At 38.7% G+C, this 27,898-nt stretch overlaps 1 protein-coding gene across 8 annotated transcripts in view; it reads right to left on the reverse strand.

Moving 5' to 3' along the window:
- Window positions 1-2,668: 2,668 nt before the first annotated feature.
- LIMS1 (LIM zinc finger domain containing 1) overlaps window positions 2,669-27,898 on the reverse strand; it is a 147,096-nt gene continuing 121,866 nt past the window's right edge. For 5 of the 8 annotated variants that reach the window (XM_045771810.2, XM_087863230.1, XM_045771811.2 and 2 more), the window contains exons 2-11: window positions 26,848-27,007; window positions 14,066-14,132; window positions 13,143-13,263; window positions 12,550-12,699; window positions 10,835-10,985; window positions 10,069-10,161; window positions 9,247-9,295; window positions 7,812-7,887; window positions 7,431-7,623; window positions 2,669-5,450 (exon numbers count right to left, since the gene is read on the reverse strand). In XM_045771810.2, coding sequence (XP_045627766.1) covers window positions 7,476-7,623; window positions 7,812-7,887; window positions 9,247-9,295; window positions 10,069-10,161; window positions 10,835-10,985; window positions 12,550-12,699; window positions 13,143-13,263; window positions 14,066-14,132; window positions 26,848-27,007 — 1,015 coding nt within the window. In that variant the 3' untranslated portion in view covers window positions 2,669-5,450; window positions 7,431-7,475. Of the gene's footprint in view, window positions 5,451-7,429; window positions 7,624-7,811; window positions 7,888-9,246; window positions 9,296-10,068; window positions 10,162-10,834; window positions 10,986-12,549; window positions 12,700-13,142; window positions 13,264-14,065; window positions 14,133-26,847; window positions 27,008-27,898 lie in introns of those variants that run through there. The other 3 variants (XM_045771809.2, XM_045771806.2, XM_087863229.1) reach the window with 2 other exon arrangements.

Raw genomic sequence — 27,898 nt, forward strand, 5'->3', positions numbered from 1 at the left:
TTTTCAACTCTGCTAAGTTAGAATTTGTGAGAATTTATATAGGAGCTTCTTTAAAAAGTTCACCATTGCTCCATGGATGGAGGAAAATTTGCCAACAACAAAGATGTAAATAATATTGCAGATACATATTTAACCCATTTAACAAAACATTCAAAAAATAAAGTTAGCACTTCCATCACTGCAGCATAATATTAATTTTGGCAAACTGGCAACCACTACCTGAATCGAATAAAGACCCCCTTCTTCCCTGCCAAAAAAACTCCAAACAAAACACTTAAGAACCATTTTAGTAACATTTAATAAAGATTTATTTTAGAGAGACAAAAAGAGAGCGAGCAAGCCCTGGGGCACCCACCCCCGGCCTCTTCCCCCGCCTGGCTGACCTATATTCCCCTCTGAAGATCCAGCTCCTCTAGGAGCCTTCCCTCTCCCTCTGCTGTCGTGATCTGGCAAAACCCTGTTCACCCTCGCAGCACTTCCTACCTGCTGCTGTAATCACCCATCTCTCCTACTTGAGCGGGAGGAAACCAAAGCTCTGCACCTGCCCCGTGGAGGACAGAGTCCAAGACTCAAATCAGAGACCCAAAATCTCTACGTTCAAGGAGGATGAAGGGCAAGGAAAGGATGGTGCCCTGGCAAAGGAACGCCCCCGCGAAAGCACCACACCGTGCCTCAGGGCTGGCTGACTGATGTTTTAAGATACGTTAATATACACATCCAAGGAGATGTAAGATAGCTCTTAAGAAGTGAAAAATACTGGAATTATGGTGAATAGTGGGAAGACCCCAGCACTGTTCTGTATGGTTCTGGGATTTGGCTCACACACAGTAAACCGGGTCATTTTCTTTTATTCATACACATGAATTTTTCTACTTTATACTCAAGAATTCTCTCTCTCTCTCTCTCTCACACACACACACACACACACACCCCAAGTAACGGAGTAGAAACATTTATACATTTGGAATCACAGGAATACTTGGGTTCAAATTCTGGATAAGACACTTTCAAGTTGTGCAACCTCGAAGGACCTAATTAACGTCAGTATGCAACTCCTCTGCCATAATGTGGAAAGAATTTTAAGTAACTCATATAATTTTAAGGATTCAATAAGATAGCATTTGTGGAAACCGCCTTGTGAACTTTATATAGAGAATGTTTGATATTCTTACATGTAGATATAACTACTTAAATTGTGTTCCAAAAAAACTACATAAAAATTTTAAATGACTTTTACGAGAAACTTTTTTTAAAAATTGAGATATAATTGACATATAACATTCTATATCAGGTGTACATGATTCAATATCTACAATATTTGTGAAATGTCACAGTAAGTCTAGTTATCCATCACCATACATAATTACACAATTTTTTATTCTCATAAGAATTTTAAAGATCTACTCTTAGCCAGATATACAATACAGTATTATTTATACATATACAGTATTTCAGATATACAATACAGTATTAACTATAATTACCGTACTGTATAGTACATCTCCATGACTTTATTTTGTAATTGGAAGTTTGTACCTTCTGATCTCCTTCACCCATTTCAACCACTGCAACACCCGCCTTCTGGCAATCACCGATCTGTTCTCTGTATTCTTTTGTTTTGTTTTAAGATTCCATATGTAAGTGAGATCAGATTTGTTTTTCTGTCTGATTTATTCCACTTAGCATAAAGCCCTCAAGTTCCATCCATGTTGTTGCAAATGGCAAGATTTCCCTTTTTAATGGCCGAATAATATTCCACTGTGTGTGTGTGTGTGTGTGTGTGTGTGTGTGTGTGTGTGTATACATACCACAAATTCTTTATTCATTCATCTGTGGATGGACACTGAAGTTGTTTCCAAAACAGTTTTCTTCTTTTCTTTTTTTAAAAAATTATTTATTTGAGAGAGAGTGAGAGCAAGAGTGTAGGGAGGGCAGAGGGAGAGAATCTTCAAGCCAACTCCTTGCTGAGTGCAGAGTCTGACGTGGGGTTCGATCCCACAAGCCATGAGATCATGACCTGAGCTGAAACCAACAGTCAGATGCTTAACCGACTGAGCCACCCAGGTGCCCCTTATTTTATTTTTGGGGGCGCCTGGGTGGCTCAGATGGTTGAGCGTCTGCCTTCGGCTCAGGTCATTTCCAGGTCCCAGGATCGAGCCCCAAGTCGGACTCCCAGCTCAGCAGGGAGTCTGCTTCTCCCTCTCCCTCTGCCTCTCCCCCTGCTTGTGCTCTCTCTGTCTCTCTCCCTCAAATGAATAAATTTAAAAAATCTTAAAAAAAAAAAGATTTGGGACGCGTGTGTGGCTCAGTCAGTTGAGCATCTGCCTTCGGCTCAGGTCATGATCCCAGGGTCCTGGGACTGAGTTCCACATTGGGCTCCTTGCTTGGCAGGGAGCCTACTTCTCCCTCTGCCTGCCGCTACCCCTGCTTGTGCTCTCTCTCTCTGACAAGTAAATAAATAAAATCTTAAACAAAACAAATCTTATTTTTTAAAGTAATCTCTACATCCAACATGGGGCTCGAACTCAAAACCCCAAGATCAAGAGTTGCACACTTCACTGACTGAGCCAGCCAGGCACCCCACTAAAACAGTTTTCTTAAGCATTAGTCCTATCTTTTCATAGTTCCATGTCTCAAAGTCATTCAAATGAAACAATGCACAATAGGATTATCTGTAATAATTATGAACATTTATTAAGTACCAAGAGTATACTGCAATAGTTGCTATGTAAAAACACAATTAACAACATAGTGTCCCTGCCATCGAGCTTACGATCTAAAACGAAATACAACAAGAATGCTATAAGCCTACCTCAAAATTTCCTTAACTTAGAAAAGGCCATTTTGGCAAGTAAGTGAGGCAAAATGGCCTCTCATTTTAGGTACAATGTTAATAAGGCTTTGAACATGATCCAAAGAATGTTTTACTTGCACCCAGACATTTCCCCCAATTATATTAGGCTTGGTAAGAAAAAGAGCACTAAGAAATTGGGTAAGAACAATAAATTATTTCAAACTGCCTTGTAGGACTTTAAACAGACAAATGCTTACTAGCCTGAGTTTTTCCACAGCCAGGGAAAACCCCATGAAAAATATGATGAACTCAACCAAGCCTGTCTTCTATTTCACTTGTGAGTGTTCGACTTCCTCCTGCTTTCCCACAGGTAAGGGCGCCAATGACGCCCCTGTCAGGGAAGAAGTACTGTATCTAGACAAAATATCCTAAAGTTGTAGAGGGTTACCAAATCGAACTTCCAGGAAATACTAACTCCTATTTTAAAAGAGAAGTAAGCAAAGACAGCACTGGGACATGTGGCTGCGGGAGAGGCCTGGCTACCTAAGATATGGAAACAAAGCAGCTGAGCTCAGCTCATGGGTCTTCAAAGAGATCAAGACTACGGGTAAATGGCTGCTTTTCTGTCCCTTATTTCTGGTGTGGGGGGTTTGACAATTTAGCATCAAGACCCCAAACTGCAAAGCCTGTACTATTTTGCCTATATCCATAGTATAATATTTAATAAATACTTCCACAATTTTACTTGCTGGGCACGTATCGGCTGACAAAGGCACACTGAAGGGATTCTGATTCTTACTGTTTTAAACGTCTGAGCACATACAGTCTTAAACTATATGTTGATTATTTTCAATCACTGGTAATTCTTTGAATTCTAAAAGAACACTAAAAAGTAATTGGTTATAAGTTACCTGAAAACTGAAATAGAATCTACTCTGTAAAGTGCATGCACAAACTTTTAAAAAATACATGCATACAAATATTTTAATGGCTAGTGGTAGCATCCTGAGATTTTTTTTGTGTTTTTTTTTGTTTTTTTTTAAATGGTAAAACAACATTTCGGCAATTTTTTTTAAAAACGGGTAATTTCCTCCTTAAAAGTCCATCTTGGAACGTTCTTTTAAATGATAACACAGCAGCAGCAACATTTTTAAAAATGTTCACAAAATTTACTTTGCATACAAGTTCATCGAGAAAGAATGGTCCAGAAACTTCAGGATAAACTTTCTAAAAACACTTTTTATAAAGTAGAATAATCCACTACTTTTGACCTAAAATTGACATTTAAACGTCCTCCTTCCAACTAAAAAGTGTCATTTTTACCTCCTCCTTATAGTAAATAAAATCCAATTACAACATTTGAAACGAAAAACTTGAAACACCTATCAATATCATTCTTCTAACAAGATGACAAAAATTAATTTCAACATGTTTCCCAAAAAAAGGAGAGAAAAATAAAAAAACAAATATCACCATAGCTGTGGCAGAGGAATTTGGGTTTACAAATCTCAGTCAATGCACTTATTTTTGGTATTGCATGAGACAGCTAGAATTCCTGAATAATGTATGTGTTTTTCTAAGGCAAGGCAAGTTGATTATGTATAAAGCATAGACATTAGCACGGTTATAAAGGCAGTAAGACCTATACATATACATTCACTTGTTTTAGGTGATACATTCCAAGCTACATAAAATTTAGTTTCGTGTCCTATTCTAAGACTACATCTTTGACCTTAAGCTTAGAAGCATAATTGCTGTAATACGTTAAAAAATACTTCATTTTTTCCAATATTGTAAAGCATACTAAATTTTCAAATGCTTAGTATAAATTTTTTTGCACAAAATTTAAAAAGGCATACTATTAGCTAGCTATAACTACTGTGTTAAGTAATTGTAGTAAGGGAGAAGTTCACAAGAACAAAATATAAAATTAAGCATAATTATTGCATTTAACAAAAAAATTGAAATCAAGTAGTTCTGAATACACTTGTTTCTTATCTTAGTAATGTGTATAATTCATTTTATAGCTACTAGCTACTAGTTTGATAAACATACTCAGATTCTATAAGACTTGGTTTTTTTTTGGCTGGTTATTTTTCTTCCTTCTATCCTCCCCAACAGCAGTTGGAATTATTTTTCTTTCAAATACAAAGTAAAATAATGTTTCTATTTTTTTTATCTGACTCATCTGAAAGCTGACTCCCTACTTTCATTTTTAAAAGTTAAATTAATTTTTTTGGACCTTAATTAAAATCTGACATCTAAACCATGTGTTTTTTGCTGTTAAGTATAATCTACATTTTGACAAAGTGATAAGGGTTATTAACAAAAGCAAATCTTGATTTCATCTGTGTTTTAAATACGATATACACAAGTTTTTTTTTCTTTTTTAATGAGAAGGAGGAGATGAAGAAAACCATTCACATAGGCCCTCTTCACTCTCAACTATCTTGAGATACTGCTTTAAATAGGGTGGATCACGTCAAGTAAGGTCGGTGATCTCTTTTCTTTGCATAGAAGAGAAAAAACAAATAAAGGGAGTTATTTCCTTCCTAAGGTCTCAGCTAGTTTCTTAAGTCTTTTCTTCAGCTCCAACGGAAATTTCTCGTAGCACTTCTTACAGACAGGCTTCATGTCAAACTCCACAAATTTATTCCTAAAGACAGTAACAATAATACAAGGAATTAGTAGAAATGTATTTGACACAGATATATAAATAATGTGAGGTAATTTTCCTGAAGTAAATGAAAACACCAGATGATGACACTGAATTCATAGCAAAAAGCTATAATTCTAATCTTGACTTTTGTCATTGTGGTAGATGTAAAAAACTACAATAGCACTTGAAAAAATTGTCCTTACAAATTGATCTTTTACATCTACCTGCATAATACAGAATGTACATTACATTTTAGTCTGTGCTGCGTATACAGGAAATCTAATGTCAATGTAATTTACGTAAGTAAAGTCAATCACACGTTAAAGTGCCATGAGAACACTTTAAAGACAGTGGCTTAAAGCCCAGAGTTGTATTTCTATAATTTGCATGACCTTCTCTTTGTTGAAAGCAAATTAATCTTCATCAATATTTTAAATTAGGTAGCTATGAAGTTTCATCTTTCCTTACATAAAATGGTTTGTCTCCTACCTCCAACAACAAAAAAAATCATTTTCAAAGAAATCTTAAATTGTAATGGGTTATTCTGGTTAGTTGTCTGACAGAAAGGTTGGTAGGGGAGATTTGAGAAAGTTTTTAATCACCCTTAAGAAAGAGAAATGAAACAGATTGCCTGTGGGTCCATTTTGTGAATGGTCGACTGTATGGAGAACTCAATTATTTTTTTTAAACCCAGAGCAATACACATTATCAGTTTATTTGTAAAACAGTTCTGGAGAGGCCAGGTTTTTAGACCGCTTCCTAACTATCTGTTATGCATTTCCGACTGGTAATTACAATTGCTTATTACTGTTGAAATCTAGGGTCCTAAACTGTGAACTGAGGAAATACACAACCTTTTAACTTGTACATTTTCCTAACTTGTTTTTAGGTGGCATTTCTGGAACAAGTCTAGTGGTACACTGTTATCTATGGCAAATGATTAAATCAGGTGATACAACTTTAAAGAACAAAGTTAATTCCTAATCATATATTTAATAAAATGAAAACTATTTTATTTTCAAACATTACATGGAAGTTATTCTCTAGCTGTTTTTCACAGAGATCTTAATGCTGACAGAAATTCAAATGATGTCATTTTTCCACTGACAGTTTGATTTAAATAGTACTCCGAGTTACAATTTTCTCCCAAAGACTTCTAGCATGAAAACTATTAAAACTGCCATTTTTTTAGATGAAGGAAATAAATTATCATTGCTTTCAGAGATACTGTTAAGCAAACTTCAATGGTTTTAATTTTATATTTTAATTTTAATTCCTCTTTATGGAAGGAAACATGAAAACTGGAACAATAAAACTTTTGGAGTTCAGAACACAATCATGCTAGTAATTCCACAGAATTTCAAAGACTGAGATATCTCCCATAAAAATCAGGAATAAGGCAGGGTTTGAGAACATCAAGAAAATGAATCCATGAACAGCAGCAATGAGCACTGTCCGAAAGTGCATACGGACACCAAAGACAGATCTCTTACTATGTACAGTAGATGGTCTTTGCTTAGATACAAAACATGCTAAAAGGATTTAATACAGAGCTTAGAACATGTGACACTTGGAATTTATCAAATAAATCATCTTAGGCAAAGAAACAAAAAACCAGGATTTTAGAAGCTGTAATTAGCAGAGAAGAATACTTTAAAAATTTTCCCGGTATCTATTAAATAGAGATTGGAATTCTTCCCTTTGAATCCATTTTATACAAAAAGAAATCTATAGCACACTGTGATATAAAGAAAGAGATGAGCGAGTCGATAGATTAAAGGAAATAAGTGAAGTACAGCTGGTATGAGGTGGGGTTTATTAATGTAAGCTTTAGTAATTTTAATAATTAGGCAAAAGAACCAGCTCTACACGGGACAAGTACTTGCATTTCAATCTCTGACAGCTACAAATACATGCCCAAAGGAATCAAAAAAGCAAAAGACCAAAACAGAACAAAACATACTCTAAAGGACTAACCAAAGAAGAAAGCAGTGAAAATGATGATAGAAGGGACAGAAAAGTTTACAAACAGACTGGCTTTTTCTTTTTCTGCTTGTCCTTATCCTTTGCTTCTCTCTCCCGTTTGGCAAGTCGCCTCTTAAATTCTTCTGGCATTTTTTCATAACAGTGTTTGCAGACTGGTTTTAGATCAATTTCAACAAATTTATCCCTTTGAGCAGGACAAAGAAGGAATAGAAGAAAGAACATAAAACAATTAAAGGAAGAACCTTTACTTTTGGAAGGCCTAGACAGAAAGAACAAGGAATCAATTCTCTTTTTTAAAACTCTGTATTTTATAAAATGTTACCCCAACGTTTTCAGTCTTAGGATTCACAATGGACTAAGTTGTAGACTTACTTGAGCGTTAATTTAGTGTTGCAGGTAGAACAGGCAAAACAGTTCACACACCAGGCCTTATTAAGAGCAGAGACCACTAGAGGAAGAGGAAAGACATCGGGTCACACACATTGGTATGGAAAGTGATGGAGCTGACACTTTCAACTCAAACAGAGCTAAGGGGGCTTCCATGACACTTGGAAGAGGTTCTCAAGAGGTTTTCTTGCAAAAGAATCACATGACTAAAAATCTCAGTGCCATTAATGTTTACTGAGTCAATCAAATTAATTAATTAATTAATTTAAGGCTCTTTCTTCACATTACTAAAAAAATTGAGCACTCATGTCTTCCATGACTGTAGGCTGGTTTCACCTTAGGGAAGATTACCACTGGCTTTTTCAATCTTTATTTATAGTTAAAATTTTTCTTCTTTCCTTTGAGTATCCTTATGAGGCATATAAATGGTATATACCATGTCTTCCCACCAAAGCCTGTCTTCTCGCTCCCGTAGATGATGGGGTGTATATTTAAAATGCACTATGTCGCTCAGATGAGCTTTTCTGGCACAGGGCCTGCCTACGAGCACACTTGCTGCTACCTTTCCGTGTCTACTGCCACTGGCCCAACAAAGAAATATGGACTAGATAAGAAATTTAAAAAATCCAGACATTAACTTATTTGCCTGTAGAAGAAGTCTTCCAAAGCTGACGAAAAGCGAGCTTCCTTTGACAGCTTCCCTCAACTAACAACTACCTCACATAGGAGGGAGTGAAGTTTTATTTTCTATGGCGCTGAAGACTGCTCTACTGAACTACTCCTTTTGCAAGCTGCATCACGGGTAGTGTTTTCCAAAGTATTTCCTGAGTTGGGTTCTCTGACGAGAACCATGAAGCATGCTGAAAACAGGAATGTTTAAACTTTGCCAAGAAGTTTCTAGCAGAATTGTGCTAGCAATTATTAGCAAACACAGCTGCTTCCTTTCTGTCCCAGTTAATCAGCCCTGCCTAATTACCACAATACAAGCCTGGTAAGCCTAGAAATGTCTACAGAAAACTGCCAGGTTTTAGCATCTGCAGGGTTAAAGCGACTCTCGCTGACTACCATGGCAGATAAAGCTATTCCTAATAAACACTGCCCTAGAGCTTCCAAGTTATATAATTCCAGGGGACGGAAATAGAAACAGATCTCAAGGTTGGCCATGAACATTTCCACAATATCTGCAGTAACAACTCTGTGGCACTGCCCTAAAGTATTATCATAAAGGAGTAACAAATCCATCTCTTAGGATATTATCATCTCTGCTATGGATTACTGGAGAAATATGCCAAAGGAAAAAAAAGTAACTGATAATGATCATATTCCAAACAATAGCAGTCACTGACCTCTTCAAATTTTCACATTACCCAAGTGTTTTTGTGTCAAAATGATGCCATATAAAATCCCTACAGATACTTACCATCCCCTTCTATAACACGGTTGCAATGGAAACAAACATCACCAAATAGCTGAAAGTGAAAAAAAAAAAAGTGGTAAAAATTCACGATGTGTTAGAACTAAATTTTAGAACACCAAACATTTAATATAATTTCAGTTCTTTCTATCACTTAAATAGCTGGATACCAAGATCCAGAATTTACCATTCATCACTAGAGAAAATTAGTAAAGTTCACAGACTAGTTTTTACTTTTTACAATGAAAACAATTTATTTTTCATCACTATCAAAAACCAAAAAAGGCTTTGGAAATGTTCCAGATTTAAGGAAGCTAAAGGAAAATGACAACCCTAGATAGGGTTCAGTACTGGAGTGGAAAAAATGATACAACGACATCATTGGTACAAGTGACAAAATTGGAATAAACACACTAAAGTATTATATCAATACTGATTAACTACGGTTATGTAAGAGCACTCCATATTCTTGGGAATATAAATTGAAATATTTAGGGGTAAAGGACCATGATGAACTAATATCATCAAATGCTTCAGAAAAAATAAGTGCATATATATGAATACATACATTTGTATATAAAGATATGTGCATTTATTAAGTGTATGTTTTTATAGAAAGGCACATTCAAATGATGAAAAGGTACATAGGTATTTTTCATATTTTTATTTTACAACCTTTCTGTGAGTCTGAAATTATTTTCCAAATAAGAAGTTAAAAAGAGATCTCTCTAGTCCAGTGTACATTTTTCAAGAGATTTCCTTGTAGCTAAAATATTTAAACTCGAATTCGTTGAAGTATATGTAGTATCCAATGAGTACAATCAATACCTGGTTATAGTGGGTTTCACAATATGCCAGCCCCTTCCTTTCATAATGGCGATGTCCAAGAAATGGCTTTTCACACTTGGCACAAACAAAATGCTGAAAAAAATTGCTAGAGGTCATTTTTGAGTTGCCGTGTTTTATTTATTTAATGAAGTAAAACTAACCCTAACTCTAACCCTCAGAGAAGATACATGGAAGTTTGAGGTAGTTATTTCATTTGGCCAGGGCTACTTAATTCAGGTGTCCTGAGCTTCTGACAGGTGACTTTAAGACTTTAAGACTATTTGGGGCACCTGGGTGGCTCAGTCGTTAAGCTTCTGCCTTCGGCTCAGGGCGTAATTCCAGGACGCTGGGATCAAGCCCCGTGTCAGGCTCCCTGCTCAGTGGGAAGCCTGCTTCTCCCTCTCCCACTCCCCCTGCTTGTGTTCCCTCTCTCGCTGTGTCTCTCTCTGTCAAATAAACAAAATCTTAAAAAAAAAAAAAAAAAAAGACATGACCTATTTTAACAACACAGAATGAGAAAAGAGGTCAACATGTTAGTAGCATTTATAAGGGAGGGGCTGCTGCTGGATATGGCCCATGATACTTCCAGCTTCAAGAAGGATTTAAGAATAAAAGAGCACATCCTGTATCATAACAGAGATCACAAAAGCAGAGTATATTCTATATTCTTAATTTTCCACAAAGTCATTTGTCTTTAGAATCTCCTACTCTTGCCAGCACATCTGAATGAAAAGTACTGGTTACCCCTCCACCATTGATGACTCACCTCCACATGCCACTGCTTGCCCATGGCATTCACCACACGCCCTTCAATGGGCCGTCGACAAGCACCGCAAATGGGGACCCCCATTTTATCATGGCATGGCAGGCAGTACAGTTCTCCTTTCAGCTCCCGGGCATCAGCAGTCAGCTCCTTCCTGTCCACGAGAAAGATACCCAACTGAATACCACTACCGGGAGAGAAAAAACAGGCAACCAATGGGGCCAACACACTTTTTAGCAGGTTTTTGAAGCTCTCACTGTAACAATCCCTGTAACCTTCTTTATTCCCCTCTTAGAGTTGCTCACAGTAACCTAAATTAATAGGCTTGAGTGGGTTTCAGATTCCTATCAAAACACCTGGGGCGCCTGGGTGGCGCAGTCGTTAAGTGTCTGCCTTTGGCTCTGGGCGTGATCCCCGAGTTCTGGGATCGAGTCCCACATCGGGCTCCTCTGCTGGAAGCCTGCTTCTTCCTCTCCCACTCCCCCTGCTTGTGTTCCCTCTCTTGCTGGCTGTCTCTCTCTCAAATAAATAAATAAAATCTTAAAAAACAAAACAAAAAACAAAACAAAACAAAACAAAAATCAATATCATACCATAATGATAAAATGTACAAATAAGTCAGATCACACTGATCATATTTATCACTTCTTTGTCTATTATCACATTACAATCCCTTTGTCTTCCTTAAAAAACTAGAAGAGAATCATCACAGTGCCCAGGACAGACTCGTTAATACTATCTTTCCAAAATAACTGAGGTCTAAAGTTAGAGACTAGTTCCATTTACTAACAATTAAATTGTCACAAGCTATTAAGAGTTATAGGTTAATAGAAAATAAACAAATGAAATGCCCAGAACTTTCCTCCCCCAAGTGCTTAAGTTCAGTATTATTTTCAGTCTCCTGCATCAATAAACATTTAGCCAGAGGTGGCCCCAATTAGCCAAATGGACTTGTTTACATTTCATCTGTTTTAAGTAATTCTTTAAAAGTGCTAATGACAAATGAACAGAGAAAAATTCCACAGAGTGGAATAGGCAAGAAAATGAGATAAGATACAAACTGATAATCACGAAAAAGATGAGGATGCTGTACTTATAGCACGAAGCTGAATTCTTGATCTTTAGCTTATCTCTCTTTACCCCACAATAATTTAGCACGTACGTTCATACTGATTAATGTAACTTCCTCCATTAAATTTTTATTTAGCAAATTTAGAAAACCACAGTCTGATAATTTATCATGAGTTTCTGAAGAAAAAAAATTCCCTTTAGAAGTAAATAAAGCAAAATAAAGTAATGCAGTTCAAGATATTTTAAGATAACACCCTAATAATTACAACTAAAAGTTAACATGTACAAACAGAAGGCTTTAAAAAAAATTTTTTTTTTTGATCCTGTATTGAAAAAAGTGATCAAGAACAGTTTTGGGGACAACTGAGGACATTTTACTGTTGACTGAATATTTAGAGGTACGTGTATATGTACATGTGTACACACATGTATGCGGCACACACTCAAAAGTGGCAAAATGTGAAGTAATGAAACTCGACAATGGGTATTCTATTATTCTCTTGACTTCTTACAGGCTTTAGATTTTCTAGGTTACAAAAGTTGGAGAAAAACAATCTGGCGTGCTGGAGTAACAGAAATATAGAAAACTGTGATCTTTTATTTTACTTCCACTGTCTGTGCAATCAAAAGGGAGGGGATGGCAATACCCGCAGTTGGCACAGTTGAAATGGTCCGGATGGTAAGGGTCATTCTTGAATATCAGCGGCTGCTCATCGATGATGGCATGACATTTCTGGCAGATATATTTTCCAAGGCCTCTGGCTTTCTCACGATTATGACAGGGGCGACATAGATGTCTAAATAGAGCCAAAACATTTTTAGAAACTTCAATGGAAAATCTGAGGTTCTTTCTAATAATCAAAAGAAATATGCTTCTCATATCTCTGAAGAGAAGTTAAAGAAATCATTTTTTAAAAAAAAATCAGTCCTGGCTTAACAGAGCAGAATCAAGCCACTACTTTTTACATGAAAATGTATTTATTCCAACCCAGGTAACCCGACTGCTCTTTAAGAAACTCCATCTTAAGTTCTTACCCCCGTTCTGTCGGCCCAGGGACATGTGCTGCCGCACGGCAACTCTCAGGTCCTCCCCTAACATATACCAGCTGAGCCAACACACTGCAGTCTTGAGTCCCCTGTACCTTCAACTCAGTGCCCTAAAGAGCCGCCTCACAGTCCCAGGGGAAAACAGGCACAGTTACTTTTCCACCCACACCTGACAAGGATGGAAAACTCCTACCTCCCGGCATTCTTGACAAACCCAATATCTGCCAGAACTTCCTGGCAGAGGTCACAGCGGAAGCACTCAGGATGCCAGCTGTTATTCATGGCTTTGATCACTCGGCCAATGATGAATTCACCTGTGGGAAAGTAACACACAAAGGATGTGCATCCCATTGCTAAAAGTAGTAAGGCAAAAGACGAGGAAAAAAATACACTTAAACCGTTCTCCTCAACTAGGGATGTGTTGACCACAGTAAGCACTGCATTAGGAAGAAACTCTGTTTCATCCGAGTCCTTGGTTTTGATTCTGTAGTCTTATTTTCAGGTTGTCTTATCACATCTCTGAATGCGGTTTTCCTTTTCCCAATGATATACTGGGCTCTCTTGAATGCCTTTTGTTTATTTCTGATCATCGCTGACATAGAAAATTGAAATCCACAGCACATTTTCTTGAAACCTATACTCAGTTTCTTTTTTCACTAAACTTTAGAACATTTTGCTCAGTTTTTCCAATCTCTGGAAACCCTCTAGTAGAAGTGTTAGCAACCAGTGAGGTGGCTAAAATGTAAGCAAGGTAAACACTTGTGGGACACACAGCAATCCTTAAGCATCTGAAGCACCCCCTGCCATGTCTTCCCTGTCTCTCTCCCGGAAACCCCAAAAGTGAGTAGTAAAGGCGGAATTAACAGGGCACAAGAACATTCCAAAAGATCATCTGATACAAGTCCTAATCAGTCCCCAAACAACTTTACAGTAGATGTCCTTAAAAATCATTTCTCACTGGGTTTTGATAATCTTCCAGCTTGTTAAATACCGAAGATAAGGAAAAGCACCAATAAGTTACCTGGATGCTCTTTATAATGAGCACCAAACACCATTTCACCACTGACATAATTTTGAGACTCACTTTTGACTTTGCCATTCAGCAGTAAAACTTACCACACTGATGACAGCAAGGAGCAAAGAGCATCTGAAAGTCATGTTCACAGTACTTCCTTCCTTCAAACTGAAATAGAAAGTACCATCAACTTGTACATATGAAACAATTACAGGATGAATATAATTATTCTGTGGAAACATATAGGAAAGATGTTTTTGAACTAAGAGCTCTTCCCTAATTATAATTCTACTGAGATTTTTAAAAGCTGATGTACTTTTGTACCTTCCCTAAAGATACACCACACAACTGAGGCGAGACGTGGTACTATGGCGCCGGAGTACAGTGACCTCCTTCTACCAGTGCTAACTCTTCTCTGGCTTGCAGACTCACCTTGAAGAGTCTAACGAGAGCTGCAGACCCCCCTCCCCAGAAAACAGGCATATGCAAACAAACCCCATCCCGCTATTTTTTAGGTTGATACCTGAAATGTTGTATCATAAGCTTAAATATTCCCAAAGAGTAGATATTCTAGTATATTTTAGATTTACACATTTCAAAATGAGGCCAAAACCCATTAAAAAACATGTATTCTATGTTAACAGTTGGAAAAATTTATATCCTCCACTTTTCTCCTTCAGCTATTTCCAGTTCATTTCCCCCAAAGTTTTATCCTGGTGTGATATTTTTTCCTAAACTCTATACTAAAGTCTTTAACAGATCACCCTAGCATACTTCTTGGCAATTAAAATGTATATAATGAAACTTTAAAATCTGTTTCACTTTCTAAAGCCATAAGGCTCCAATACATTCTTTTTCTTCTGGATTAAGTTATCATTACAATGATTATTAATACACAGATGGTCAAAACATGAACATGTCAAAATGTCAAATTTTACTTTCCACTCTTTGTTTACTTGAAAAGCCTACCTTAATGAGAGAAGCAAGGCTCCTCTTCCTCTCACAATTATTCCATGTATCCATGGATTAATATGACTTACCATTGGAAGGGTCAGGGTTCAACATGAATTTCTATTTTGGGGGCTGTTTTTACTCTTTTCACATAAGTCATGAGAATTATATCATGTCTCTGTTTGAATCTTTGAGCTCCTTGCAAGTTGTATGTCAAATATATCACATACTGTTTGACTATCAAAATCCATTTTTATTTCTTTATTTTTAAAGACTTTATTTGTCAGAGAGAGAGAGAGTGAGTGAGCATGCATGAGCACGGGGAGCGGCAGGCAGAGGGAGAAGCAGACTCCCTGCTAAGCAAGGAGCCTGACTCGGGACTGATCCCAGGACCCTGGGATCACGACCTGAGCCTAAGACAGATGCTTAACTGACTGAGCCACCCAGGCGTCCCTAGAAATCCATTTTTAATGATATATCAGTAGTCAACTTGATTTGCTCAATCGTAGAAATTAGCTGCAGTTTTGCTCAATTTATTGAACATTATCAACTATACCTTAATTGGCAGACCAGTCAAAGCAGATTTATTTTGTGCCAGAAAAAGACTTACTTCATTTTGAAATTCAAACGAGTAAATTCTAATACATTTAATAAATCTGTTTTTAAAAGTTACAAACAGATGTTAATACACTGATATGCTACATTAACCCAGTCCTATCATAATGCACTGTGCGTAGCCCCAAGCAGAAGTTATTTATGAAGTAGATGTGTTCCTTTATTGGATGTATATTACGTATATATAGAAATCTGATGTTTAGCTTTTAGCAGTAATTAAAACAAATTAAAGACTCCGAACCAATCCATTGATTTAGTTGGAAATGATAAATTGTTTACCACCCGCCTCAGTCTTAATCAGTGGTGAAAGACCAGGCTCAGAACTGTGTGTGTCAACTGGTCACTTATATTTAATAGTAAAAGACTGGTTAATGACAACAATGCACCACTAATGAACTGTTGAACACTACATCAAAAACTAATGATGTACTATATGCCGGCTAACTGAACATAAAAAAAAAAAAATGCATCACAACATCTTCAGAAGGAAAGGAGAATGTTTTGTGCACTATTTGTGTTTATGCACAGACACGGCAGTTTTATTATAGTTTTTAAAATCAGTACTTTTTAATGGAAACAACTTGACCAAAAAATCTGTCACAGAATTTGGAGATCCATTAAAACAGTTTAATAAAAAAAGAAAAACACTCAACTTTTAGTTTATATTTAATGAAAGAGAAAGACATACACTGTTTAAAACAAAAACAAAATTAGTCCAGCGGTTAGCATATATTACTGTATTTGCTAGCAGAAGGTAGAAAAAATTAGGATTGGTTGTAATTTGAGTCTTTTTTTTTTTAAGATTTATTTATTTACAGAGATTGAGAGAGAGAGAGCGTGCGCAGGGGAGGGGCAAAGGGAGAGGAAGAGAATCCCAAGCAGACTCCCCGCTGAGCACAGAGCCCAAAACAAAACGGGGCTCAAACCCACAACCCTGAGGATCATGACCTGAGCCGAAACCAAGAGTTGGATGCTTAACTGACCGAGCCACCCAGGCACCCCTCGAATAAGTCTTTTAAGACATAATTCAAAGAGGTAGCATAGTGTAGCAGTTAAGAACACGGACAGTGGATCCAAAAGGCCTGAGTGACTTTGGTCAAGTTGTTTAACCTGTCAGTGCCTTGTGAGAGTCACAAGCCTCTTCTGTTCTGCCTGTTTGTTCTGGCTTTTTTTTTTTTTTTTTAAGATTTTATTTATTCATTCGACAGAGATAGAGACAGCCAGTGAGAGAGGGAACACAAGCAGGGGGAGTGGGAGAGGAAGAAGCAGGCTTCCAGCGGAGGAGCCTGATGTGGGGCTCGATCCCACAATGCCGGGACCACGCCCTGAGCTGAAGGCAGACGCTTAATGACTGAGCCACCCAGGCGCCCCTTGTTTGTTCTGGCTCTTAACATATACTTATCATGTTCACAATTTCTTACTACTCCTCTCTTTGCTTTGTTCTCACAGGACTCTCCCTTTAAAAGGATGAGTCCTGTGGTCTAAATATACAATTGGAATACCATTCAGCCATAAAAAAGAAGGAAATCCTGCTATTTGCAACAACATGGAAAGACCTGCAGGGCTTTATGCTAAAAGAATTAAGTCAGGCAGAGAAAGACAGATACTGCGTGATCTCATTTATGTGTGGAATCTAAAAATGCCAAATGCACAGAAACAGAGAGTAGACTGCTAGTTACTGGGGCCTGGAGGGATAGTGGAAATGGGGAGATGTTAGTCAAAGGGTATAAACTTCCAGTTATAAAATGAGTAAGTTCTGGGGATCTAATGTATAGTTATGGTTAATAATACCGTATGGTATTAGCAGACTTGAAGTCTGCTAAGAGAGTAGATCTTAAATGTTCTCACCACACACACACACACACACACACACACACACACACACACACACACGATAATTACATGAGGTGACGGATGTGTTGACTAACCTTACTGTGGTTATCATTTCACAATATACACATATATCAAATCATCATGTTGTACACCTTAAACTTGTACAATGTTGTCTGTTGATCATATTTCAACAAGACTGAAGAAAAAGGATGAGTCCTTTTGAAACTAGGGATGAAAAAGGCGAAGTCTTAAAGGAAAGTTGTCATGATTACTCCCCACATTTCTAAATCTGCCACAAATCTGAATATAGAACATCCAAAACAGTTCCTAAAGCCAAGCTTCATTCTTAACAAGAAAATATATAAGGCAGGGAAAGCATGGAAGCCTTATGGGTTTGAGGACGCCTGACTAATGTCTTTTGATTGCAATTAATCATAGTAAGATTTGAGATTTCTTTCTCTTGTCAAGCGGGAGAAGTAAGAGCTACTGTGAATACAAATATATTATCAGACAAATCAACTTTTGGAAAAAGAATCCAGAAATTTAGTTCCCTGAACCTAAAATATAAGGATCCAGAAATGGACTCCCTTGAAACCATTCATACTGCAAACCCCTTGCATACTCTGGGTGTGCTTACTCCATATAAGGACTAATGCAAGAGAGAATTTCCTTTGCTAGAATGAGCCTGCCTCCTTTTCACAGCAGAAATGCTCAAATACAGTTATGGCTTGATTTCCAAGGCTAGGAGAAAGGCCAAAAGTTGATCCAAAGTAAAACTCCGGGATGAATATGAAGAAAAATCAGAAATCATAAATTTGGAAAACCAAACTTTCAGAAATAGTGCCTTTCTAAGGTAACTGCATGTTATAACCCCAAACTGGCTTAAAAATCACCATCAGCCTATAAGAAATATTAATGCTCCAGACAGTGTTAAAACAGAATGTCTAAGAACCCTGGTTGCTGCCACCTGCAAGGAACAGGGATTGTTCAGTATGGGGGAGGATGAACTCCAACCAAAATAGCTCTGCTTTGAACTGTTCTAAGTTTTGAGTTCTGTGAAGATTCTCTTTGCAGGGAGGGGGCTGGGGGAGGAGGAGGTAGGGAGAAATTCTGCTGCTTTAAAGAAAGCTCAGAATTAGAAACTTAGCTGACAGTCTCATTTCAAGGCAAGTGCAAACGTTAACGATCTTCACTTGGTGATGTGTACTGGTTTGTCGTAAATTGCTTTGAAGTGAGTGGGTCAGCAGATAAGCACCTCCTCTAGCTGGAAAGTTTCCTCGCAAACAGACCTCCCTTCTCAGGGTTCAGCCTTCCTGAGTAATCATGACTCTGTATAAGAGGAAATGAGTGAAGAAATCTCTTTGTAAACCCTCTTTCCACTAAATCACTCATCATAAATTGGTCTTTCCTGTTATGCATTCTGTGACAGGGAAAAAAGGACACATTTGGGAAATTCAAACTAAAGAGAAAGAAAGAAATCTGAAGTATGGACAAAGAACCTATCCCTTAAATGTGTACTATGCCAAACTGAAAAAGGCTGCACACCACGTTCCTAGTCCTTGGTTCAATCCATCATGATTTGTAATGTTTCTGGAATTATCTCTTTAACCGACTCTTTAAGTCGGTTCCATTTTACTTTCTAAAGTAGCTTCTCAGGGGAAATACTAAGATAATCCTTTTACTGGAGATACTCCAAGATATCACGAAGTTAGATTTAGGAACCATTACAGTGGCTATATATAGTCAGTAATGTTAGGGCCTCTGGTCTGAATCGGTATTCCCCCCTGCCTCCACAAATGACATTTATTTATTTATTTTTTTAATGATTTTTTATTATATTATGTTAGTCACCATACAGTACATCCCCGGTTTCTGATGTAAGGCTCGATGATTCATTAGTTGTGTATAACACCCAGTGTACCATGCAATACGTGCCCTCCTTACTACCCATCACCGGTCTATCCCATTCCCCACCCCCCTCCCCTCTGAAGCCCTCAGTTTGTTTCTCATAGTCCATAGTCTCTCATGTTTCATTCCCCCTTCTGATCACCCCCCCTTTCTTTATCCCTTTCTTCCCCTACCGATCATCCTAGTTCTTATGTTCCATAGATGAGAGAAATCATATGATAGCTGTCTTTCTCTGCTCATGCTGCCATTAACTTGGTCATTTTACAAATATTTCTTCATCTGTATTGGAAGATGATTGGAGATACTGGTAACTCATGAAAACCAGCACTGACGGAAACAGATTTCCCTTCGGCGCTAACTACAATACCAAATTCAAAGATCACTAATTGTATACTCATACATTTATCCAACCTCTTTAAATTTTCCTGATCTGAAAAAGAGGAAAAGTACCATGGAAGCCATCTTCAAGTTCTACTCAAATCACTGTGAAAACTGTATTCACTCCTAGAACTAGGGCACAGTGTGGTCTACACAGTTCGCCACACGCTGCATTTGTAAGCTTTCCGTGAATATTTAGTGAATGAATGAAAAAGCAGTGATGGCCCTATATAAGACAGTATTCTCTCTCAGACTGATAAAACATTTCAGTTTTGCTGAGAGTCAGGGCATCCTTGTGCAGACGAGCAGGTATGAGATAAAATCCTGATCTGACCACATCCCCACTAGCTAACTGTGGGCAAGGCCTCTGGACCTCATCAGGGCCACATGTACATTAGGAATAAAAATACCTAATTCACAGGGTTCATGTGAGAATCAAGGGAATGAAGAACAACAAGAACAGTTTGTAAAACACCTGGCACAGTGCCTGGCTCATAACACTTTAGTCATTTCAGAAATAAAAATATTAATGTAACTCAAGTCTTCTAAAATTAGCAATTATAGGGCATTTATTCACACATAAAGTACTACATTTGAGGCAAGGTGAAGGACTGTGAAGTAACACGAACTAGGCAACCTTACCCTCGAAAGACTCACAAGAAACCAGAATCAGTACCTCAACTCTTGGTGGTGCTGGGTGTAAAGCAACACCACCATGATTGTTTTAATGTGTTCCTTGTTTTTATTAACACCCTGATCACTACCTTCTGATACAGACAAAATTAAAAGATAAATCACCTTTAGAATTTAATATTTAAAAGGTGTTTAAAATTAAAATGCAGGGTCGCCTGGGTGGCACAGTGGTTAAGCGTCTGTCTTTGGCTCAGGGCGTGATCCCGGCGTTATGGGATCGAGCCCCACATCAGGCTCCTCCGCTGGGAGCCTGCTTCTTCCTCTCCCACTCCCCCTGCTTGTGTTCCCTCTCTCGCTGGCTGTCTCTCTCTCTGTCAAATAAATAAATAAATAAAATCTTAAAAAAAAAAACAAAAATAAAAATAAAATTAAAATGCAGAAGTAGGATATTTGAAAAAAGAAAAATTTCCGTTTGGGGAACCAGTTCTAATCACCACACAGATAGTGTATCTTGCCTTTTGCTAAACGAGGATGATACTTTCATTATGAATAGTTGAGTGATGACTATCCAAGAATAGTATACTTACCTTTCCATGTGCCGATTTAAGCCAGAAAATAAAGGCTTTCTTGAGGGTCTTTCTTAAGTGAAATCTGTCTAGAAATACTTTCTAACTAGATTTATGGTACAAGATTAACTCTAAGTGCTGTCAAATTCTTAGAGACAGAAAAAGGGTCTTGTTTTATGAGGGTATTGTCTAAACAACCTGGAGAACATGCCCACTTAGAATGGACTTGCTATTACCAAAGTGAAGTTCATATCCTATTCAAAGGGACACCCTCATTCAGTGTAGTGGTTCTCAACTGAGGGAGATTTATTTTTATTTTTATTTGTAAAGATTTTATTTATTTGTCAGAGAGAGAGAGAGAGAGAGAGCGCACAAGCAGGAGGAGCAGCAGGCAGAGGGAGAAGCAGGCTCCCCACTAAACAAGGAGCCCAACATGGGACTTGATTCCTGGACCTGGGGATCATGACCTGAGCCGAAGGCAGACTCTTAACCTATTGAGCCACCTAGGCATCCCTCAATCGGGGTGATTTAGCTCCCCAAGGGATATTTGGCAATGTATGGAGATACTTTTGATTGTCACAATTGGGGATCTAGTGGGTAGAGTGGTAGAAATATACTAAACAGCCTACAACGCATAGGACAGCCCCCAAAACAAAGAATTATTGAGTTCAAAACGTCAACAGTGCTAAGGATGAGGAACCCTGGTTTAGTGTGCAAGCATTACTCATCTGAACAGACCCACTGGGAAGTGGTACTAGGGAGTGAGCTAATTTACTAAGTACTGTGCATGCTACCTTGGTTCAAACTCACAACCCTATGAGACACGTGTGATTGTCCCCTTGTTAGAGAAAACTGAAATTCAAAAATATTAAATAACTTGCACCAAAGCCAGCAGAGCTGGGATTCAATCCAAGGCTGTCAGACCCTAACAGCTGTGCTGCTTCTTCTGTATCCGCCACCTCTCTTAGGCAGACCAATCACCTTGTGGGTTTCTATAAGAACTTAAAAATCACGATTGAAAGAGCTCCCGGCTGCTCTGCCAACACACAGTCTGAGCTCTCCTTGAGAACTGACCACCTGAGCACAGGTGGAGAGGTACTCTGTTGGATGTGGAACAATGGCATTACAGCCTTGAACGACTGGGTTCCTTTCTGACCATGCCCAAGAAAGTGAATCCACCCTGTTCCCACTGCACAAATCTGAGAAAAATGCTGAAGTCCCAAAACATCCTAATTATGGATACATACTTCCAAAGACATCCGAGGATGCAGTTTCACTGAGAGCAAACAGTCAGAGGACCCTCTAAAGGCAAGGCACTGTGCTAGAAGCTGTTGTTGCATATGTATGTACTGACGGTCTGTAAAACCACATCACAATTATTTTCTGAAAACAAGTACCTTCCATTTATTAAGCTCTTTTACCAAGTGCCAGGCACCGTGCTGAAATACGATAAACATCTTATTCCAGTTTTCAGTAGATTCTAGGGGGGAAAATCTGTCCTCAGGTAGATTTAACTTCTCCTTATTACCAGTCTATAATACTGTGATGTTTTTGTATCTAACTTTTAATGACTTGATCTTGGTCAGTCTAGTCTAATCCACTGTAGGATAAGTTCCTTAAGACTCTATCCAGCTTGCTCATCATTCTACTCCTAGAGTGTAACATGGTGCCTGACACATTGTAACTGCCCAACCAATATTATAAATATTGTTAAATGGTCAATAAAGAATGAATAAACAACACTCCTGGAAAATCTCATGGAAGTCAGACCAATCAAGGCTCTTTGGTCAGCTCCAATCTGTGACATTTCTTCAGTTCTGTCCTGGCTTACATGACCTTGACACTTTTGAAGGATACTGGTCAGCTGTTTTGTAGAGTGCTCCTTGTTACGGGTTTGTCTCATGATTACACTGAGGTCGTAGATTTGGGGGAAGAATACCACAGAGGTAATAATGTGCTCTATTTCTTGCATTGTACTGGGGAGTACATGATCTCAACATGATTTCTTACTGGTCAGGTTAACCTTGATCACTTGGTTAAGATGGTATCTGTCAGGGTTTGCCACTGCAAAGTTACTACTTTACTCATTTCTATATCCCTGTTAGAAGTGACTCATTAAGTCCAGCTCATATGCAAAGAGAGAACTGTGCTCTTTCTTTTCCTTTTAACATATGCTCTTGGAGATAGAGTCTAAAGTCATTTGAATCATTTAAACAAACTGGCGGGAGGAGAGCTTTTAATTCAAGAAAGAGTACCCAAGTACTAGAAGTGATTATATTAAAATCCAACTAGATACAACATGTCACTCAGTAACAGAACATTTTGGTAAAGCCAGCATCCTGAAAATCATCTCTTAACCCACTGTACCTCCCCTGCAAAAAACACAAAAATTAAAAGTAACTGTAGTGTTATATGTCTGCAAATTACTTACAAATAATTTGGCAGAAGATGGGTGTGGTCAGTGTGTGTGTGTGAGATGCATAAGGGTACATGATATTCATTGTACTATTCTTTCAACTTTTCTCTAGGTTTTAAATAAAAAGTTAAGTTTATTCAACAACACCACATTGACCTGAACTAATATCTCAAGTCAGTGGTCCACATATGGTACTGAAAATACATCATGGCTCAGGCATTTATTCAGGGTTCTACCCAAAACTGAAATCTCCTGTTTCTACTTAAGAATACATTTCTTTCATCCACCAATCTGGACAATAAAGCTTGGATGATGTTCATGAGATGAACAATAGGTAAATGAGTAAAGCATACCAAGATTTTGAAGTACAGCCTGCAAATGTTTATGTTAGAAAATGTTTGCCCTGGTTCCTAGTGGGTATATTAGCATTTTATCTTGTCATCTATATTATCCAAGTACTGTATACACATCATTGTATTTATTAAGCACCTAGCAGTCATCAAATACTGTATAACAAATGATAGAGATACCAATTAATGAGGACAGTCGTTACACCAAGTTATTTAAAGTTAGAGGGGAAGAAGATAAGCATATAAATCAACATGTGAAATGTTCTCCATACTAAAGGTATAAACAAAGTGCTGTGTGTACTAGAGAAGATAACTGAAATGAGACAGATGGAAGTGGCCTGAAAACATGACTAATGTGCTCCTGTAATAAAAACACCTTGGGTAAAGCAGGCATTGACGACAGAAGCTAGGGAGCCCAAGAATCATTGAGCCTGACCTTTTATTCTTCAGGGGTGATGTATTACAGTCTTAAAGGCAAACTTTAAGTTCACTAGCTGAACCACATGATCTGGTGGGATTGAAGTTCACCTTGAGTAAGGAGCCAATGCAGGTAATAATCCTGGTTGCTGCAACTCACTCTTAAGAGGAGCTGCAGATGAGCCAGGAATAGCTGAGCTCAATCAGCTTACCTCCAGACACACATCCTCGTGAGTGGGTAGGAAACAGCAGTGTAATGCTAAATTCGCCTTTGGGGCCAAAGGGAGGAGCATCCTGGCTATCTGATCCAAAATACCAGAAATTCCACAGTAAAAGTGAATCCCATTTTCAAGTGAGTACAGAGAACCACCTGTAAGTCTTCAGAACTAATCCTATGGAGAAAAGAGTAGGGACTGTGGAAATAAGGGAAGGATGACGTTTTTAATAATAAGACAAAAGCAATATCAAAGCTGCAGAGTGGAAAGGACACATTTGCTATTTTTTTAAAAAAAGATTTTATTTATTTCAGAGAGCGAGCGAGCGTGGGGAGGAGCAGAGGGAGAGGGACTTCATGCTGAGCGTGTAGCCTGACACGAGCCCTATCTCACGATGCTGAGATCATGACCTACGCTGAAATCAAGAGTTGGTCGTTTAACCAACTGAGCCACCCAACTGCCCCACATTTGCTATTATTACATACAGCAAGACTGAAGTACATACGTTGTGTCTCAAATGGAAAGCAAGCCAGGTAAATTTCTGGGCTTCCTTTTCAATAACTGAAAATACAGACTATTTCTTGGAAGCCTTGGATAGCTTTTTCTCTAATATCATTCAACCAAAAGGAAAAGCCAGATTTTCCACATGGAGGTTTACAAATCCCTAGCCTTGGGAAAGGGGTTTTAATTGTAAGCGCAGCTAAAATAGCAGTATTCCTCAGGACCCAAGGGACCTTCAGCTGGCAACAGCCCATTAATAGACCAGCTCTGGGTATTCGTTAACATTCTGGAATAATATCAGACAGATATTTATAGTCCAGGAGTAAGCAGGAGTGAGAGGTGGGCAGGAGGACAAGTGTGAGTCACGCTTTATTCTGTCCTACTGGAAGCTCTCACAGAGCCTTCCTCTGACTAAGCACAAGTGGCCTGGCAGCGGACAGCCTGCAGATGCAGAGCCAGCACCTTAGACGGTGATCATGCTGGACGACATTATTAATTCCAAAGCGCCAGGCAAATGGACCATATAATACGGAATTAATGCTTGGAAAAACTGACCCTGCCTCTCTCTTTTGGGTCCTTCTCTTGCTCCTCTGGACTCTCTCCTAAGGCTTCTGCCATAACGACTACTTCAATAAAAATATCTTCGATTTGAAAAGAATATGCAAGGGAAAGAATACTATATTGGGTATTAGGAGACTAAACTAGGTTCTAATCCCATTCATGTCACAGATCTGCTGTGTTCTAGGGACATTTCAACCTCTTTGGGCCTCAAGGAGGGGAAAAAAGTAGGGGTAAGGTTGGGATTGACAATATGAAGACTCATGTTTCCTCACGAGGCAGACTCTTAACTCTCTTAAGTGACCTCCTTCCTTGCCACAGTCCTGGCACGCTTCCACTGTCTGACCTAAGAACCTGAATGTTTCATCGAGACCACGGAAGCAGGTCCTTGTCCTTTTACTCTACCTGCTAGTCCCAGCCCAAAGCCATTACCTTTGACAGAAAAAGAGAACCCCAAATGAAAGAAAAGAGAACAAGAGTTCCTGTTCCTATTGCTAGAGTTTTTTTGTGAGGAATGTGGTTTCTAGCATATAAGAGAAGCTCAAAAATGTGTTCTGGCAAATAAAACAGTGGTCCCTAATCAAACCTCTTAAAGCTGTTCCCAGGGTTATGTTACCACATACAGGGCAGTTCTGTATGTCATGTGCATATGCTGGACGAAACAGCTTTTCGGCAGGCTGGCCTGGAAACCTCCCTCTCAGGAGGCATTGTTTCTGTGGGAAAATGCCCTCTGAGTGGCAAACAATTGACTTACTAATGACCATTAAAACTACCTTTCCTTCCTCAGGAATGGCTTATAAAACAGGGAAATTGAAAAATGTGCTAGGCAAAGAAGAAATCAAAGAGCAGCCATCTCTGGCTATAACATAATTCTATGTACATACATTATCACAGAGACACACATATGAATAACACACATATAGATATATGAGGAGTAAGTTGGTAAAAGTACAGTATATAATTGGACACACACACACACCCACCCCACTCTTATCTTCATTAACAGCACGGGTTCAGCCTCCACAGACTGCCCCAAAAGGAGACATATTCTGTGAGAAAGGCGTGAGGAGGGGGATCATAAGAGGAAATACAAAGGATGTATAAAAGAAATACAAAAGCAACACAAAGGGTAACACAGGAGAATCAAGAACAAGAATTTGGGGGACGCCTGGCTGGCTCAGTTGGTGGAGCGTGTGACTCTTGATCTTGGAGTTGTGAGTCTGAGCCCCACACTGGGTATGGAGATAACTTTACAAAAATAAAATCTTAAAAAAATAAAAAAGAAAGAAAAACAATTTAGAAAAGAAGATACATCGAAGAGCTTAATATGGACAGGATATTCCTCCAAAGTATCCAAATGAGATCCGCCATGGGAATTCCTGCTCATTGCATGAAAGGTAGGTCACAGACGCCCTGCTCTAGAGAGGGTATGTCATGGCGCTCTGAGTCACAGGCACATCAATACACTATTCATACTGAAATTCAAAACAAAGAAGGATGCCTCAAAACAGCACCCCTGTGCTTCTGTCCAGGCTGACTTACCTCATAGAAGAGCCCCTCCGGGAACTGCTGGAAGCACTGAGCACACACAAAGCACTGCTCATGGTACAGCTCCCCATTACTGTTTACTATCTTCTCGGCAGGCGCAAAGCCCCCCTTGCAGCGCTCACAGGTGGCGTTGGCCAGGGCATTGGCCATGTTGCTGTAACACACAAAGGACAGGAAGTCACAGACTGTCTACCTTTTCTTAGACTGAAGACCAAATGACACAAAGAACTGAGGAGAAAATTCTATCTGATCACAAAAATCATATTGTAGCCCTAAAGCCCAATTTCTTGTGTCTTAAGAACTCAAACTTCTCCCATCTTTGCCCTTGCATCTCAGATGCTGAAAAGGCCTCCTGCTTGGAATCTGTTTTTCTTTAACATTTCCGACATTCCTCTTGCTAAATATACTATAAGTGAGTGCCTACTACCTGTGAGGAACTAGGGATAGACAGAAGTCAAGAGCTGCCCTCCAGGAGCTTGAGGTTATAGCTTAATAAGTAGCCTAATTAAAATACCCACAGGTCACCACCTCAAAAATTTCTCTTCCTTCTGAGAACAGAATCTAAACTGCATGTCAACTGAACACCATGCCCTGACACAGGTTATCCCTTTGGTTAGATCCTGCTGAAAGCAACTGCTGCAAGCAGCCCTTAAAACCAGGCAGAATGCCTTAGTCCTGTAATCTCATTGGTAAGACAAGTGTTGAGCACTAACATTATAAGCTGCATCTTAAAGTCACAGGATTGTACATTGTGAGGATCATTTAATAGACATGACACGGGGAGGTTCAGGGAGTTGGATTGACCAGCCCAATGTCACAAAGCTCAGTAGTTAATGGAAGACACTAGACCAGAATCCAGAGTCCCTGTTCATAAAATCACAACCAGAATATAGTATCAATTTCAAACACCGGGGAAGACATGATAGGGACACCATCACACGTTGCACATCAGGCAGTCAAATGACCACCGATGAACCCAGTGACCTGGTCTCTCCCTTGCAGTCATTCCACTATACCTTGAAACATATAGGAGGCACTCAATAAA

This window comes from Ursus americanus, chromosome 7, assembly GCF_024610735.1.
Source record: "Ursus americanus isolate L20-20 chromosome 7, mUrsAme1.1.p, whole genome shotgun sequence".
NCBI classification, from domain to species: Eukaryota; Metazoa; Chordata; class Mammalia; order Carnivora; family Ursidae; genus Ursus; species Ursus americanus.